The sequence below is a fragment of the Myiozetetes cayanensis genome, unplaced genomic scaffold, assembly GCF_022539395.1.
Source record: "Myiozetetes cayanensis isolate MyiCay16 unplaced genomic scaffold, myiCay2020 scf16, whole genome shotgun sequence".
Lineage (NCBI taxonomy): Eukaryota > Metazoa > Chordata > Aves > Passeriformes > Tyrannidae > Myiozetetes > Myiozetetes cayanensis.
In genome coordinates, this window is record NW_026087270.1 from 18,362,992 (window position 1) to 18,378,402 (window position 15,411).

At 41.2% G+C, this 15,411-nt stretch overlaps 1 protein-coding gene across 1 annotated transcript in view; it reads right to left on the reverse strand.

The window, feature by feature from the left end:
• Positions 1-15,411, reverse strand: part of SMPD3 (sphingomyelin phosphodiesterase 3) — a 101,020-nt gene continuing 85,609 nt past the window's right edge. Inside the window, exons 4-8 of the mRNA XM_050311040.1 lie at positions 13,200-13,355; positions 9,960-10,049; positions 9,106-9,169; positions 5,490-5,652; positions 1-4,323 (exon numbers count right to left, since the gene is read on the reverse strand). Coding sequence (XP_050166997.1) covers positions 4,222-4,323; positions 5,490-5,652; positions 9,106-9,169; positions 9,960-10,049; positions 13,200-13,355 — 575 coding nt within the window. The 3' untranslated portion in view covers positions 1-4,221. The remainder of the gene's footprint in view (positions 4,324-5,489; positions 5,653-9,105; positions 9,170-9,959; positions 10,050-13,199; positions 13,356-15,411) is intronic.

Below are 15,411 nucleotides of genomic sequence, written 5' to 3' on the forward strand. Positions count from 1 at the left end.
TCATTTGAGCCTTGAAATTTTATTACCTTGTTTGCATCAACCAGTTATTCCTTTCAGCACCAATAGAAGACAAAAACCCCTCCATATTATTTAAAATACCTTGTTTTTATCAGGTCTGAGATTGTGGTTTTCTTGCAGATAAAGAAACCAATGAAAATATTTAATTTTTTCTTTTTTTTTTTTAGTACATTTATAACAAAATGTTGGAAGGTGTGTGCTTACCATATAAAAACATTAGGTTCCAGAAGGATACAATACTGAAAAATCATTGAAATAAAAAAGGCTATTCTTATTATAGGATTTCTAAACCTTAGCAATATTACAAGTCTTTAAAAGCATCGAGATTATGTTGAAAATAAGGTGGCATGGAAAAGTGAGACCTTCAGTAACAATTTGACCCTTGTAATGAATGATAAAATTGGGAGCTTTTCAAAGTGCTTGAATTGTATTTCTCATCCTGTAGTGCCAGGAGGAGGCAAAAATGCTTAATTTGTGAGCTGATGATATGTGCTGACACTGATGTGCTGCTCTGTGATCCAGGGGAGCTCAGAGACCACACTGGGGACAGTCAGATTGGCTCGTTCTGGAGCACCAAACAAAGGCCTTTGAAAAAAAGATTCTTCAGTGGAATTGTATGTTCCCTAAATCTTACTGTCTTACCCAACAAGTAGGACTGAGGGTCTGGGATAAAGGGGGCCGGTCCAGTGGTTCTCCAGCCAGCAGGACACAGCTCCGTGGATTCATCGGACAGAACGGCATGGATTGACTGGAGCTGGATGTGCCCGAGGCCACGTTCTGTAAGGAGTGTTCTGATCTAAAGTTACTGACTTTGTCAGGACCTGACACCCTCAAAACTTCTGCAAGGGCTTACTTTGACTGTCCTCATTTGTGTCTTTTGTTCACTTGTTCTAGAAGTGCTGTTGTAAAATGCAAATCGAACAGGAGAAACAGGAGATGTTATACACCTTTTATAAAAAGATGACACTTGCTCTGCTGTGTCCCTGGTGCGTTATTAAACCAAGAACAGCGTTATCATCCAGAAGATGCCTGAAATCCCAGTACAAAGTGGGGTAAGCATAGGAGAGGAAGCTTAACCCTAATTCTTATAAATAACATTCTAGTAATAAATTGGGTCATGCTATCCATAAGTAAAGAGAATTGACATATGAACAAACTATCCAGGGTTTGATCTCCTGGGCATGTTCCCACACCCAGGCCTGCCCTCCCTTTGTTTTTCATTTCAGGGCAAGTATTCTGTGACACAGTATCTGCCTAAGGCTTGTGGGGATGGATGTCATGCACAGGCACTGTCTGAGGTGTCGCAGTGGGGGAGGCAAAACTCATTTTTCTCGTGGAGGTCACTCCTGGAAAGGAAAGCCTGTTCATTCCAGCTCACCTGGACAGACACTGCCTGACCCCTGCAAACATGGAAAGGCACAGGAGCAATGTGAAAAACCAAGGAGCATCTGTCCAGTGGTACCACAATGCTGCACCTCCCAGCATCACTCTCCTGCAAAGTTACATCCCTAAGACAGTTAGAAAGAACTTCTGAGACTGGTTAATGTATGTGTATTGTGTAAGAGAGCAGTTTACAACTAGGCAGTTCTTGAGCACTGAGAAACTAGGAAACACCAAAATCTAAACCAGTTTACTTCAAATTTGAAAAACCATTTCTCAATATATCTCAAGAAGGTGACAAAAGTGTCTCGTTTTTAGTCAGCACAAAGCCACAGACCGACTTTTAAGGTAATTTAGACCATGTTAGTTTTACTGTAAATAACGTTGTTTGGCAGTAGTTTTATGTTTATATCCCACACGGTGTCAAATTCAGCTCCTACAACTGATACTTGGTGAAGTTGATATCAAATTGTAATTTACATTGTTAGGAAAATTATTAAAAATAGTGTAGTTAGTTTTACTGCTGAGAAATAGCTGCTGGGCAGCACACACATTGCTACTGATGCTGTTTCGATTTTTTTAAAAAAGGTTAATAAAATACAAGTAAGGTAGAAAATAGGACTAAAAAGCATTGGTTTGGGTACAAGTTTTTCTGAACTGGGTGGAAGAATAAGAAACCAGAAAAACACATTGCACATATGTGCACCCTCTGTATAAAGACAAACATACAAAGTGGGAAACTTGTGGTGCACTGGGGTAGTACACTCAAGTCTCTGGTGCTGTAAACTTGAATTTCTAATTTTATCAAAAGGGGGAATTGAGTCTGGTTCCATTTTTGAGTGCCCAGGGGTTACTTGCAGATTCCCCCTGGTTTGGCACAGTACACTTAAGAGGCAGTCTCTGCTGAAGGGACCCTGGGATTGGAAAATGAGGCATAAAATGTATCAAGACCAGGTGCAGTGGGAGAGTGTGAACAGTGGCCCTACTGCCTACTTGGAATTAGCCAATACTGTTAGTCCTGTACTCTCATGACTAGTAAGAGTTTCTCTATTTGCAAAATCAGGCTGATTTCAGAAATCTGTTGTTTACCATAGCTAACTAAGCCAGTACCAGAGACTGCAGACTGAGATTTCTAATTTAAATCTATTCAGATTTAGCTCAAGCTGATTCCTAGCAGGTGTAAACTAAACCAAAACAAGAGCATCTTCAGGAGCTTGTGGTCAGCATAACTAAAACAGGTTACTTTACGGAGTAAGTCAAATATTGGATTAACTCTTCCTAACACAAGGAATCTGTAATGTACGAGGAAATAACACTAAAATTGAACACGACATAGGCAGAAGAAACTAAGTAATGGTTAGAACACAGGGGGTTTCATTGTTCTCAAAACACAAACCCTCTGAAATGAAATCCCCCCAAAAAATGCCAAGTCTCATTATGGACCTGATTCTCAGTTTTTCGTTCTTTTTGTTAAGGTTACAGAGGCTGGGCAGGTCAGGCCATGGGGAGATGGCAGAAGGGAGCCCCACCTTTGAAGAGCTGTAGTGGAAAGAACACGTAAGTCAGATGGCAAGACTCCTATTCAAGTCTGTACTGCATAACAAAAGGAGAATCACGTCTCACAGACACAAAAAAAGCCTCTGCTCCTGGGAAGCAGTTACCTAAGGCCAAGAGTCATAGCTCTGTACTCTCCAGCTGGCCATGCTACACTTCCCCTTTAAGTGTACTGATTCCTTTAGAAAATTGTTAGGTTATTCTGCCTTATCAATCATACACTTTTCTACGCTTTTTTTCTCCCCAAATGTCACTTATGTTTATGTTTACTCTATATCTAGCATGCATTTTACAATTCATTTCCCACTTCCCCTTTCTAGCTAAGGCAGAATGTTGGCTCTGGTGTTACCAGCGGTACTACAGGAATCTATTCACTCTACTGTAACATACATATCCCATATCATAATTCAGAACTGTCCCACACATGAGAAAGAAAGAAAAGACATTACAGGGAAACTATATTTCTTCTTAAGGGAGTAAGTTGCATTTAGAAAGCTGAAGGCCTGATTCTGGAGTCATCATTCAGACAAAACACTTCATAATTTCAGTGGGAACACAGTAGAAATAAGGGTAGAGCTGTGTTCCTAAAGTCTTAATTCCAAATCTTTTGTGTGTCCATAACTCGGACAGGAAGATATTGGTCTGCAGATTGAAGAGCGCTGTTGTTTGTTCTTAGGTCTATCTGTAGTGACAGAAGGGTTTGCCAGTCCCAGAATGCCTCGCTCTGGCTGGAATGTGGTGTTGGACCCCCTTCCCTCTCTGTTTGTGGTGCTCAGTGCCCGCTGTCGAGCGCATGCAGGGCGGGCCATGCGGCTGCTGCGAGCGCGGCTGCTGCGGCTGCAGCCAAAGGAGAGACAAAGCTTCAGCTTCTCAGCAAAGAAATGATGCAAAAACCATTGAGCAGCACTAACTCACGGACTAATTACAAACTAAATTGTGCTATATATTAGTATAAAAACATGTTTGAGTAAGAATGGCACTGGTTTAGAAGGAATTAGGACTTCCATCTTGGTTCTGTTCGGTCCACAGTGAAAGTGTTGTAGTACAGGCCTGCCCTGTTGCCTGAGCAACTTGTGACAGTGGCTTTTGGCCACAACCCCTTCCATTTCTTCCCTTTTTAAATCCACATTGTTGGTACATTCTGGGAGTAGCCCAGGTCAGGTCTGGTCACCTTTCCTAACGTGGCACCAGGATAGTTCGCTCTTATCCTCTGATATTTTTAAAATATCATTATTGTTTCCCTCTTCTGATTCTCAAAGCTGGTCAGTTTTAAGGATCATCTTCTCCTGTAGACACCATGAGACGCATTGCTACCGGTAGGTGGTCTGTCAAGCCTGCCAACTGGGTAATGAAGCTGAACTCTTCCACTTCCTGCAAAGGAAAACAAAAGTAAGAAAAGGAATTGAAAAACCTGTCTGTTCCAGCACACACCAGGACTCAGGCTCTGTGAACGACCTCAATGTATTAGTAGAGGTGTGGGGCCAGTCTGGTTTGGCTGGGCCTATGGTAAACTGTGCCACACAGACAGTCAGTGTGGTGCAGCTGATGAGGTGAACCACTCACAGGATACCCACCTGAACTGTCTGCAGGAAATCTGTTGTACCTTTTCTTTCCATTTACAGTAACAGCTTGTTGTTCCCGACAGATTTATCCAAGTATGTAGGGAGGCTCTTACCTGGGAGGAGGGGCTGGCTCTACCATCCCAGGCAGGGCATGCAGCTAAAAAGGAAAACCTGTCTTCATTAGACATGAGCTTAGACCAAGGTGTTGGGTGGGAATGTAAGGTGACAGGAATCCTGCTCCTTCTGTCTCTGAATTCCAGCCCTTGTTCTGGCATCAGTTCATGTTTGTAAGATGGATTTACCATAGGGGTGTGCCATGGGCATTTGTGCTTCTGAAACAGGAAGACTTAAAAGAATTTCCCTGCTAAGCTGCTGTCACAGAGCACATGAAGAGAGAGTGGTATCCTGCACTAAGCTATGCTGAACTGCTCTGTTGCCCACTCTTCTACAGCAGCTGCAATGCTAAATAGGTGTGAATGAGCTTCTCATTTTCATCATGGCATTCTGTACAATTCTGGCAAGGTCCTACTCTAGGAAGCAGACTGCACCCTGCAAGTTCTCATTCTGGGTAGCTCGTGTCAGCTTCTGCCTGCACATCGCAGAGTTGTAACTTGGGTAGGTTTTCACAGGCACAAAAGAACATCCAGACACTTGAAAAGATTGAAAAATATTCAGACTGCAGGCACAGGAAAAGCATCAGGCAAAACACTTAGTCTGGCAAAAGTTTAGGGAGTGGAAACGAGGTTGGTTGGTTTGGAAGAGCAGCACATCTACCAGTTGCTGCTGGAGTCCTTGAACTCAACTTTGTTTTGTAGTAGGTTTACAAACTCAGAACTTGCATGCAAAAGTGGAAAATAGCAAAGCAGCAGGTCCTCCTTGGAGTATGAATATGAATCCAAGCAGAACAGGCTGCAATGTCATTCAGGCAAGTTTGCTGTGTGAGTTACAGCTCTTTTTGACAAGTCTGACACTCACCACTTTCCATTCCAGGTAGAGACCTTCTTCTGTATACAGCATATAGTCAATCCTCCTCCCATTTCCCTTCAGTGATGCCTTCCTCCCTTTTTGACTGGAACTGTGGTTCTTGCTGGTGGGATAGACTAAGTATCCTTTCCTTCCTTCTTCACTTTCCAGCACCCTATTTCATTCAGAAAACCAAAAACAAGCACTTTAAATGGTTTGCTCATTCTGTCCATCCGTGCATTACCCTGGATTCTCTCCAAATCCCCAGTAAGGGCAATTCAAGTCCAAAAGGACTGTTAAACTTGTAAAGCACATCTTCCCAATGTTTTCCAGTCTGAGGTTGTACTAACTGCTCATGGCAGGCTTGGCATCACTGGTGCTGTGCTGCTGGAGCTCCCCTGTAGCCCCTTTACTTACCTGCCAAAACCTGAGCTCAAGGGTCTGTGCTTTCCCTTGTAAGAGTTGATTACACCATTAAGCAATATCATCAACTGTGTGGGAGAAACACTGAGCCATGAACTTGGGTCCTAGCAGGTACAAAGCCTTTCATTTCACCTTGGAAAAAAATAAGATATTTTTGACCGCCCAGTTTTTGAGACTTGACTTGGATTGCTTTTATGGGGTTGGAATTTTTTAATGCATGATCACGAGAGCACAGGATGAAGGAATAACAAGGGATAACCACCAGACTCTCATGATATATTTTAATGTGTGAGATTCAAATGGGTTCTTTGTCAAACTTGGTCTCTTTGGAAGGACCTGAGTGGTGGCAGAGGGGCACTGGCTACAGGTGATTAGGTCTCAGTTGTGTTATAATCTGTAAGTTTGGATCAGTTGATACACCCGAGAAGCACTTAATGTGCCTTCACAAGGTAACAGTGACAAAATTCTGATCACACAGTTATTTAGATAGAACATTTTTAACCTCCTTTGGATTTAGAGAGGTTCTTCGAGTTTACTCTAATCAGTTTCAGCAAGTAAACTTTCTTTCATGTGTTACTTGGTTTTAATAATAACTCACAATAAATTAGCTTACTCTCTGCACCCCATTTGCAAGATGATTCTACAAAGAGCTACTGCAAATGGTTCACTTCCTTAGATTGTTTTTCTAGGCTAAAGGAAGCAAGTTCTTTGATGGGACTGACCTCTTTCAAAAATTGTATTTATATTTGGCAAAGATAATTAAGTAACAAAGTAGAAGAAACTGCTGATTAGCACTGCAGTACTATTACAAAAAAATCTTATTTGCATTATTTAATAGATGATTTTTTTTTTAGCTTCAATTATGTCTTTTTAAAAGTCTGTGAATGCTGGGTATTCACTTAACCTGCACAACTGCTCACAGAAGGGAAATGTTAATTTCAAATACATGAAGGAAACAAACTGTAAATGTGCAGCATCTGCTGCTGACTAAAACTTGTACTGCTGTCTGCACAGTAGTTTGCTGTTTGTCTCTACAGGAAGTAGACACAAGTGATGGACATCTGGCTCTGCTGTGCTAACAGTTCAACACTAATTGAGTGAACATCATTAATTTTGACTGAGATGCTCAACTAAACCTGAATCTTGTTTCTTAGCTGTGCTGTAGTGTGCTCTCATAGGCCTGACTCTGTTCAGGGTTCAGAGATGAAAGTGGGCTTAAAGAACACAATCATCTTTGTGAGATGGGATTATTGGTGTGCATTTCATGAAGCCTTTCTGAGCAGAAGCTTGAGTGGTTTCCAGCACTGTGGCAGGGCCCAGATTGTTACATCTATCTAATTAATTGCTCTATAATTATAAATGACTCGCTCATTATTTGTAGCAAGTATGTTGTTCTAGTCTGATGTTTTAGGGATGCTGTCCTTAACATGAAAGAGATCTTTAAGAACGAGTTACTCTGCTGCTTTTATGGCCTATTTGTTTTAGTAATGTGAACTACTTAATTTTATTTATAAAGTAGAGAAGAGTGCTGCTGAAGAAATAATTCTCTGGATAGCTTACATTGCCAATCTAAATGTCTGTAAAGTTTGATCAAGGTTTCTTACTGAAAAATTTGAGAATGAATCGGTTTTAGGCGGAACCCTGGCTTGCCGTGTGTATGAACAATATTTGTTAACTAGACAGTGCCCCACAGCCACTGCACAGTTTAACATTTCAATGTCTTTAAAGCCCAGATTCCGCTAATTGCTTTCATGTCCCTGAGTTTCTTGGCAATGCTCCTGTTTACCAGTCCCTTGCAGAGTCAGGAGGACAGGCTCTCTCACCCTCTCATGGAAACCATTCTAATATATGAGCACATTTACATAATGTACCCCTGCAGATCCCTGTTTCCCTGCAGAGCTGCAGAAAAAGCCAGTGAAATTATGCTCTCATAGAGGGTTTTTTCATCAGTGCAAAAGAATTATAACACATTACAGAAAACTGAAAGCCACACTTAGCAGGGAAAAAGTCTTCCATATATTCTGTTCCTAAGGCTCAAGAATATTTTCAGTTATCACATCCTGAGGTGCTCTACACACATCGAGGTAGCAGAAGTAATATTCTTAAATCCTTATGGATCATTTGATGGTTCCCTATCTAATCAGTCATGTTTGTGGTGGAACATAATTGCTGAATACAAGTAACTCTTCAGAGAATAAACTATAATACCCCAAAAGTAATTTAGTGACATGTTGTCTGAAAAGGCCTCTTGGAAGTACAGGTTTTGTTTGGGTTTGTTTCTTTCATTCTGGGGTTTTTTTAGGTTGTGTTGCTTTGGGTTTTTTATTTTAAAGAGCTCCAACCCTGCTCTTGAAACCATAAAATGGAATGTTAAACCCACATAGAGATTTGCATTTGCAAACTTGATTCTAGGGCCAAATCATCTTAATTTTGCATTCCAGAAAACCCTTTCACATATACCAAATTTTATGTTTTCAACACGTGAGTAGAACTGTTTGGAAATTTTGCAAGTTCTCAAATGTGCAAACTGGGACTTGCTGTAGCAAATCTTTATTTTAGACATAAACTAAGCCCAGACCTGATGTCTAGAATTCTCTTTCTTTGTTCAAAACTGATAAAAAAGAAAACTTCAGGGGGCACCTCACCTAACCCATTCAACCAAGTGTCCATCTATTCCATGCAGAGGTAAGTACAAATGCCAGCATAAACCACCTATAACGTACCATTTCCATTATGTGTGTCAACAGAAACATCTGGACAAGCTTGCTAATTCAAATAACTTTGCCTCTGTATTATTATTTTGGTAACAAACAGCTAGAACATCCTTTATAGTTAGTAAGGATGATAATGTATTTAGTCCAGTAAACTCCCCTTCAAGGTAGAGAAGGTGCAAAAAGGATTGCCACATTCATTAACTGCTGCTCTAAAATTTACAAAGCTTATTAATTTCTCTCCACTGGGATATTCTTTAACAAACAGTACAGGTATTCAAGGAATTTATCATAAGACTTTGGCAAATTAAGGTTTCTTTGTATTTTTCATAACTCCACTAGCTCAAACCAAAGAGTTAACACCCTTGAGTTAAACTTTATTTTGTTTTCCAGTCCATAAGCTACCCTCAATTTGGGAAATGTTAAATAGCAAGCAATGAACTCCCTTTTTACAGAACTGTCTAAAACATGTGGAAAGATTAGGAAATGCATACTTCTGTAGGTTATCTGGGGTGCTCACTTCTTCATCATATAATCCTTCAGGATCCAACAAGGTACCTGTGAACAGAAAGGGAGATGTGACTGCCCAGCATCCTCCTGTGCTGCCTCGGGAGGCTTCTGGAGGCACGGCTGTGTGGGAGAGAGGGGACTGCTCTGACTGAGAGCATGTTCTGTTCACTTCTCCTCTCTCCACACTTCCCTGCTGCCTGCCACCTTTCAAAATGTCTCCACCCTTCCACTTCCTCAGCTCCGATGTCTCTGATTTGTTTTTCTGCTACCACAGAGTAAAGCCCCATTATTAAACAGTTCCACTTACCTTTAGTATCTTCACAGTTATTATTGCTGTTCTAGAGACAGTATTAATTCCTGATCTAAAACTTCATCGGGTTCAACTGAATTCCACCAGGAATTAGTATTTCGGAGTTCTGGGAAATCTTTTCTAATACAAAACCTACAAGTTTGTAGTGTTGTTGATTTGCTTTGTTACATCCTCACTGACAGTATTTATGCAACACCAAGCTGCAGGCTTTCACTGCAAGCACACAGTACAGAAACAATAATTTGGTTTCCTCCCCCCAAGTAATCTAGAGATTGTTTTAGAAGCAGGATAGGTGGGGGAAAGCATTCAGGTACCTTGAGACATGGGCTCTAGAATGTGGACTGGAGTTTGAGATTTTTGGTTCTTAATTATAATTCAACAACATATGTTAAGATTTGTAAAATATATGCTACAAATATTTGTTCTCCACCAAATTCTTACTGCCAGTTATCTGAACTCCCTGCTGTTGGAGACGTGTGGGTGACAGATAGGAAGGGTTCCCACAGCAAGGGCGGGAGAGGCTCTTACCGATTGCCCACGGTTTATCCTCCCCAGGACCAATCCGACAGGGGTCTTTGTAGTGTGTAAACAGAGAGTGCTGCTGCTCCAGCTTGTCATCTGCAGGCAAAGAACAACCATCAGCTACCAGTTGTGAACCTATGCACAACTGTGTGTCCTGCCACAACAGGCTCAGCAAGTCCTCGTTTCTCCTCAGTATAAATACAGAGGTTTGATTTGAGTCAGTTCAGCAGCAGCTTTACTGCACAGCAGGATCTCACCTTGGTCAGAAATTCCAACAAAGGCTTGCTAATAACACTGCTTTCCTACCAAGTCTTTTCTGTGAAAGACATTTTTGGTAGTTTTTAGCTCTAAATCGAAGTGAGAGTTTTCCAGTGTTTTTCCTCCCTTTGCCATTGCATTGCTTACACTGATACCAAACTCTTGTTGAGATGGATCACCCAGCAGACAACTGGGCTGGCTTCCCAGGGGCAATCATTTGCCATTTTCTTATTCAGTCATTAATACAGCTGACTGTCCTTCAGCTGCTGCATCCACACCAGTTCAGCTGTTTCATTACATCTTTCCAGCTAGCTCTCAATCTTGAGAACATCCTCATAACTGCAGGGAGACTGAAAAACTAATTTGTCAGGGAATCCTGGAGTTGTGGCAGAGGACTGGAGGACTGACCCTCCCCAAAGTTTGCCAGGTGGGCAATGCAGAGAATTGCTTTTTCTGACTGAACAGCCAATTGGCTTGTTTAACGTTTATGGAAAAGTAAAAGATTAAATTTTTGCTATTTTTTGTTTGCCCGAGTTTTCCCTTGTTCTATCATTTGTCAATAGAATTTCCCTGAAAACCAAGATAGATTAAAAATTATTAATTTGCAATTGGCACCATGATAAGTCACAGCTGGTGACACAAAACTTTACCCATCTAATTGGAAAGCTTTTTATCTTACACTAAAAGGTTTAAAAACATAAGAGTTTTACACGAGTCAGTCCAAAGCAACATGACAGTAACTGTCTAATAACATTTCCACGAAGTGTGAATTCTCTGTATGAACGTTGCCATAATGCTCTATAAAGCTGGAGGGGAAAACTGAGCTGAGAAAATTTGTCACGAGCATAAGGTCACTCATGGACCTGAATATCGTTGAAAACTCCACTGTCAATACAACTAAGAATAGAAGCTTGGTATTCACTGAGACATTAATTAGCTGCTTTATCAGACTGTGGAGTGGGAAAGGACACAGAAAATCATAAAGATAATTACAGGCAGTTGATTGTTGCTTTACAAAAACTTATGTTCAATTAACCTGTAATGCTAGAGATGTCCCTAAAACAATGAGTAATGTAAAAATGGAGGAGAGAACTTTGAAACACTGCATTAATCTTGCTTAGCGCATAAGGAAAGAAAGCAATCTAAAAGTAAAAAATTAAATAGCTTAATTCCAGTTCCCAGGCTGAGTGCATTTTAAAGGGGAGGGCAATGCAAATAAGTGGCAGAGATAGTAAAAATAAAATTAATGTTTATAACTTGCTTTTCAGTCCTCTTTAGCAGTAGTTGCAATGTTTACAACTATTATTTGCAAGAGCAAATAGTTGGTTTTACCTTTTGTTTAAAAAGACAGCTCAGAATTGCACTAATTATACTCTGTGCAAGACCTTGGGTAGGGTGCCAGAACTCCTCAGGTACAGAGTCCTGACTGTATGTTCTGCCTCACAGCTTCACTGCCCTCCCTCCCTGTTCCCTCTGGATCTGTGATCTGCCTGGGCAGTCTCCCACGTGTTATGCAGCTCGTTTATTTCCTTGATGGACACCTTTGCCTCCAGGCCACTCCATCCACCCAAACCATTGCAATGCAGCCCCAGATCCCAGCAGACTGTGTCCTCCAGCTCCTGCCTCCCTTTCCCAGCACTGCTGCTGCCTCTCGGCCAGTCTGGGCAGCTGCAGAGCTGCTACTGACCCCCTTCCCTCCTGCCTTCCCTCAGAACTCACTGCCACTGCTACCACTGGACTGATCCTAACAGGTGTTTGTCTGACTGCAGCTCCCTGGAGCCGCTGCACTTCCCCATCACCTCCCCCTGCAGAAGGGAGTCTTGGCCCAGTCAGAGCGCTTGCCAGCACCTTCTCAGACCACTCTGAGTTCACTTGGGATCATACACCTGGGACTGATTTACTTTTAGTACACATGAATTAGAAATGAGTGACAGAAGGGCTGGGGTTTAGGCTGATGGTCTTTTCTACAACTTTGCTAAAATCCTCCTTTTCAAGTGTCTGATACAAGTAATGAGATTCGAGATTGGGAGTTTTTAGATCAGACAATGCTTGCTTTTTGCTTCTTAAAATTCTTTTTGGTACAGTTGTTGCTCTCTGCCTAAGTTACCTGAGGCTTCTTATAAATACTACAGCATTCACACTGGATGCTGTTCCACAGATGCACCTGGTCTGAGTTGCTGAATCCCACTTGGAATGCTGCAGCCCGAGCTCAGCTGTGCAGTGACCCCCACCCTGTCCCTGCCCTGTGCTCCCTCTGTGTCACCACTTCAGTCACACAGCAGGACCAGCCAGGCTGGTCCATGTGCCAGCTCCAAATCAGCAAAGAGCTCTGGGATACACAGACACAATGCAATTTAACTGTTAACAGAGCATAATATTTATGTTTGGAAAAGGCTTCTATTTCTGTGAACTCACCACCCATTAATTATGGTTTTGTGGAGTTTTTTCCTAGTACCCTCAGCATCCAATTAAAGAAAAAAACAGTTTTAAAATTTCTTAAAATAAAAGCCCTAAAACTACATACCATCAGTTAATTTTTTCCAAGACTGATTCAGCAATGTTGAGTTCTCTCTGCAGCATTAGTCTCCTATGTCTATGTACCATGAAACTATTTTTAACTGCATGAATGTACTACTTTTTCCCCACAAAAATCCCATAACATACATGTCTGTCATTAGTAATTAAAACTGTTGAACAGTAAGTGTCTACCTAATTCAAGTGAAGCTAAACCACTGGATCTGTCCTCATTATTGCTACATAAGTCACAAATTATTGCTCTTTGTGCCTTAAAATCCATCATGCTTAGTAACTCCACAGAGCTCATGGGATGAGCCAAGGAGAGTAACTCACACTTAAAGCTATTTTAGCAGTGTTTGTAGCAATTAAGTTTTTCCTTGCAAATGCCAGTGTTAATATACTGCTCCAGTCCACAGGGATCAAGAACATTCCTATTCCTTTCTGAACACATCAAGGCAAATCTTGTCTTACCAGAGGAGCAGTTATCAAAGTTGAGATCTCCGCAGATTACATCAAAAGCCACCAGCTCCTCTGGATTGGCTGTACTGGAGGAGGAGGTAGATTTTCTGAATTCAGACAGCCAATCTTGAAGCATATCCAGTTGCTCACATCGAACAGTAGTGTCTCCTGTAGCAGACAAACACACAAATAACCAAACATGTTACTCAGCCAAACAGCAGTTGCTAAGCTCTTAATAGACATCCTGAGAAAAGGGTGCAAGGTAAGAGAAATGGTGTGGCTGACAGTGCACTCATCGTGCTTCACCTGTTAGGACGTTCATTAGGAACCACACTTTCTGATGATTTAAATATCTCTCCTGGAACCAATCCTACCAGGCTTGTCTGAAGAAATGAGAGGACAAGCCACCTGTGCTGCAGACAACCAGCCAAATGTTTCTAGCCAGAGGAGGAGCTGATGCATTACATTAATGATCAGGAATTCAGAGTTAAAATCCTACTTCAGACAGAACTAGACAGTATGTTCTGGGGTAAATCACTTGATCTTGCTTTGCTTTCTAACTTTTAAAAATGAAAATGTTAACTTTCAAGTGTAAATAGTAAATATACATCAATGGTGAATTCAACTTACTCATACCGTAGTAGTCCACCCAAGGTAGTGTTCTATTTTTGTTCAAGTAAGAATGCCTGAACCGGAAGTACTTTTTCATCATTTTAAAGGTACATGTTAGATACGTATTTAGGTTGGCAGGTATTCAGAAATAAAGAACTGGATTCTTTTCACCAGGACATGCCCTGTTTTATAGGAGTGATATGAAAGGGCTGAGATTGATCGGTTGCCAAACAGTTTTTGTTTGTGAAACCATTTGACACACAAACCAGCTCTCTAATTACAGCAATTAACCCCACTTAACTTCAAGAACATTAGGTGACATGAAGTCTAATAAAAAACTATTACTGTCTCTCTCTTAAAATGATTACAGCAAAAGCTTGATGTGGGGAAAGGAGCAGAAAGAGAAACATTGTAGAAATAATTCTTTACCATATCGTCTTCCTTTTGTTTTCACTGTACTGATAGTTAACAGTTATCATTTTGCTTGTTTCAGACTTGAAAAGATGTATCAAACCAGAGTGACATTACTTTTCTTCAAAATGAAGGATTTGTTTTCAAATACCACAATCAGAAGGAAAGGCAGCTAACCCAAAATTACTTATTCTGAGTAGAATTTTATTTTAACTTGATTTACGACTTTGTGCTAGATATTAAAAAGGTGTAAAGCCTAATTAAAACATCAGTTACATATGTCTGGAGCTGCTTTCAGTGGCCATTATGGAGATGGTGAATATTGGAGTCTACGTGCACACAGTTTAGTAATCACTCATCTCAACTGCAGCTGTCACCAGCACTCTGTAGACTTTCAAAATGTGAACTCTGCAGCACAGCATCACTACCACTACAACCCTGGGAAGTCCTAGGTTTTCAAGAACATCTCAGGGCAGGAGTGGGGGAAAGGTGTTAAAACACAGTTAAATACAAACAGACTCAGAAATGTTCAACCAACCATGACTTGATACAATGCTAAATAATTTAAAGAAATCTTGAAAAGAACACGACTAGGGAAAGAGTTTTAAGTAGGTTCTTAAGCTGACTCATCTCTTCAGTCTACTAATTCCAACAGAAAATAATCTGCTTTTTTCTTCTGCTTGTGCTATTCCCAGCAAATCTTTACCAGTTGGGCTGTGATAAAAAAGCAGATAAAAATGCTTCCCAAATCTATCCCCTAACCTACAGTTTCCAGTGACTTGTACCTCAGGTTCACATTGTACCCTGCTCACACAGCTTGACACAGATCCAGACCAGTGTATTCTTGGGAAAACCCCTTCCTGTGACAGCACAAGGAAGCCCCACAGTGAAGACACAGCTGAACAAAAGCACAGGAAATAGGTCACATGGAATAAATGCAGCCTGGAGCAGGTGACACCACAAGAGGTGTGCGTGACTAACGCAGACGTTCTGTTAACGAAAGGTACAGGCAAACTTACAGATTCCCAGAAAGCAGGAGCCTGTGAAAGATCTGGAGATCATCTAGTCCAACCCTTGTGTTCAAGCATGGGTCACCTACCACAGGTTTCTCATGAACCATGTCCAGTCAGGTTTTCAATACCCCTGTGGTTGGAGGATAACCTCTGGGTAGCCTGTTGCAGTGCTTAGTCATCCTTGCAAT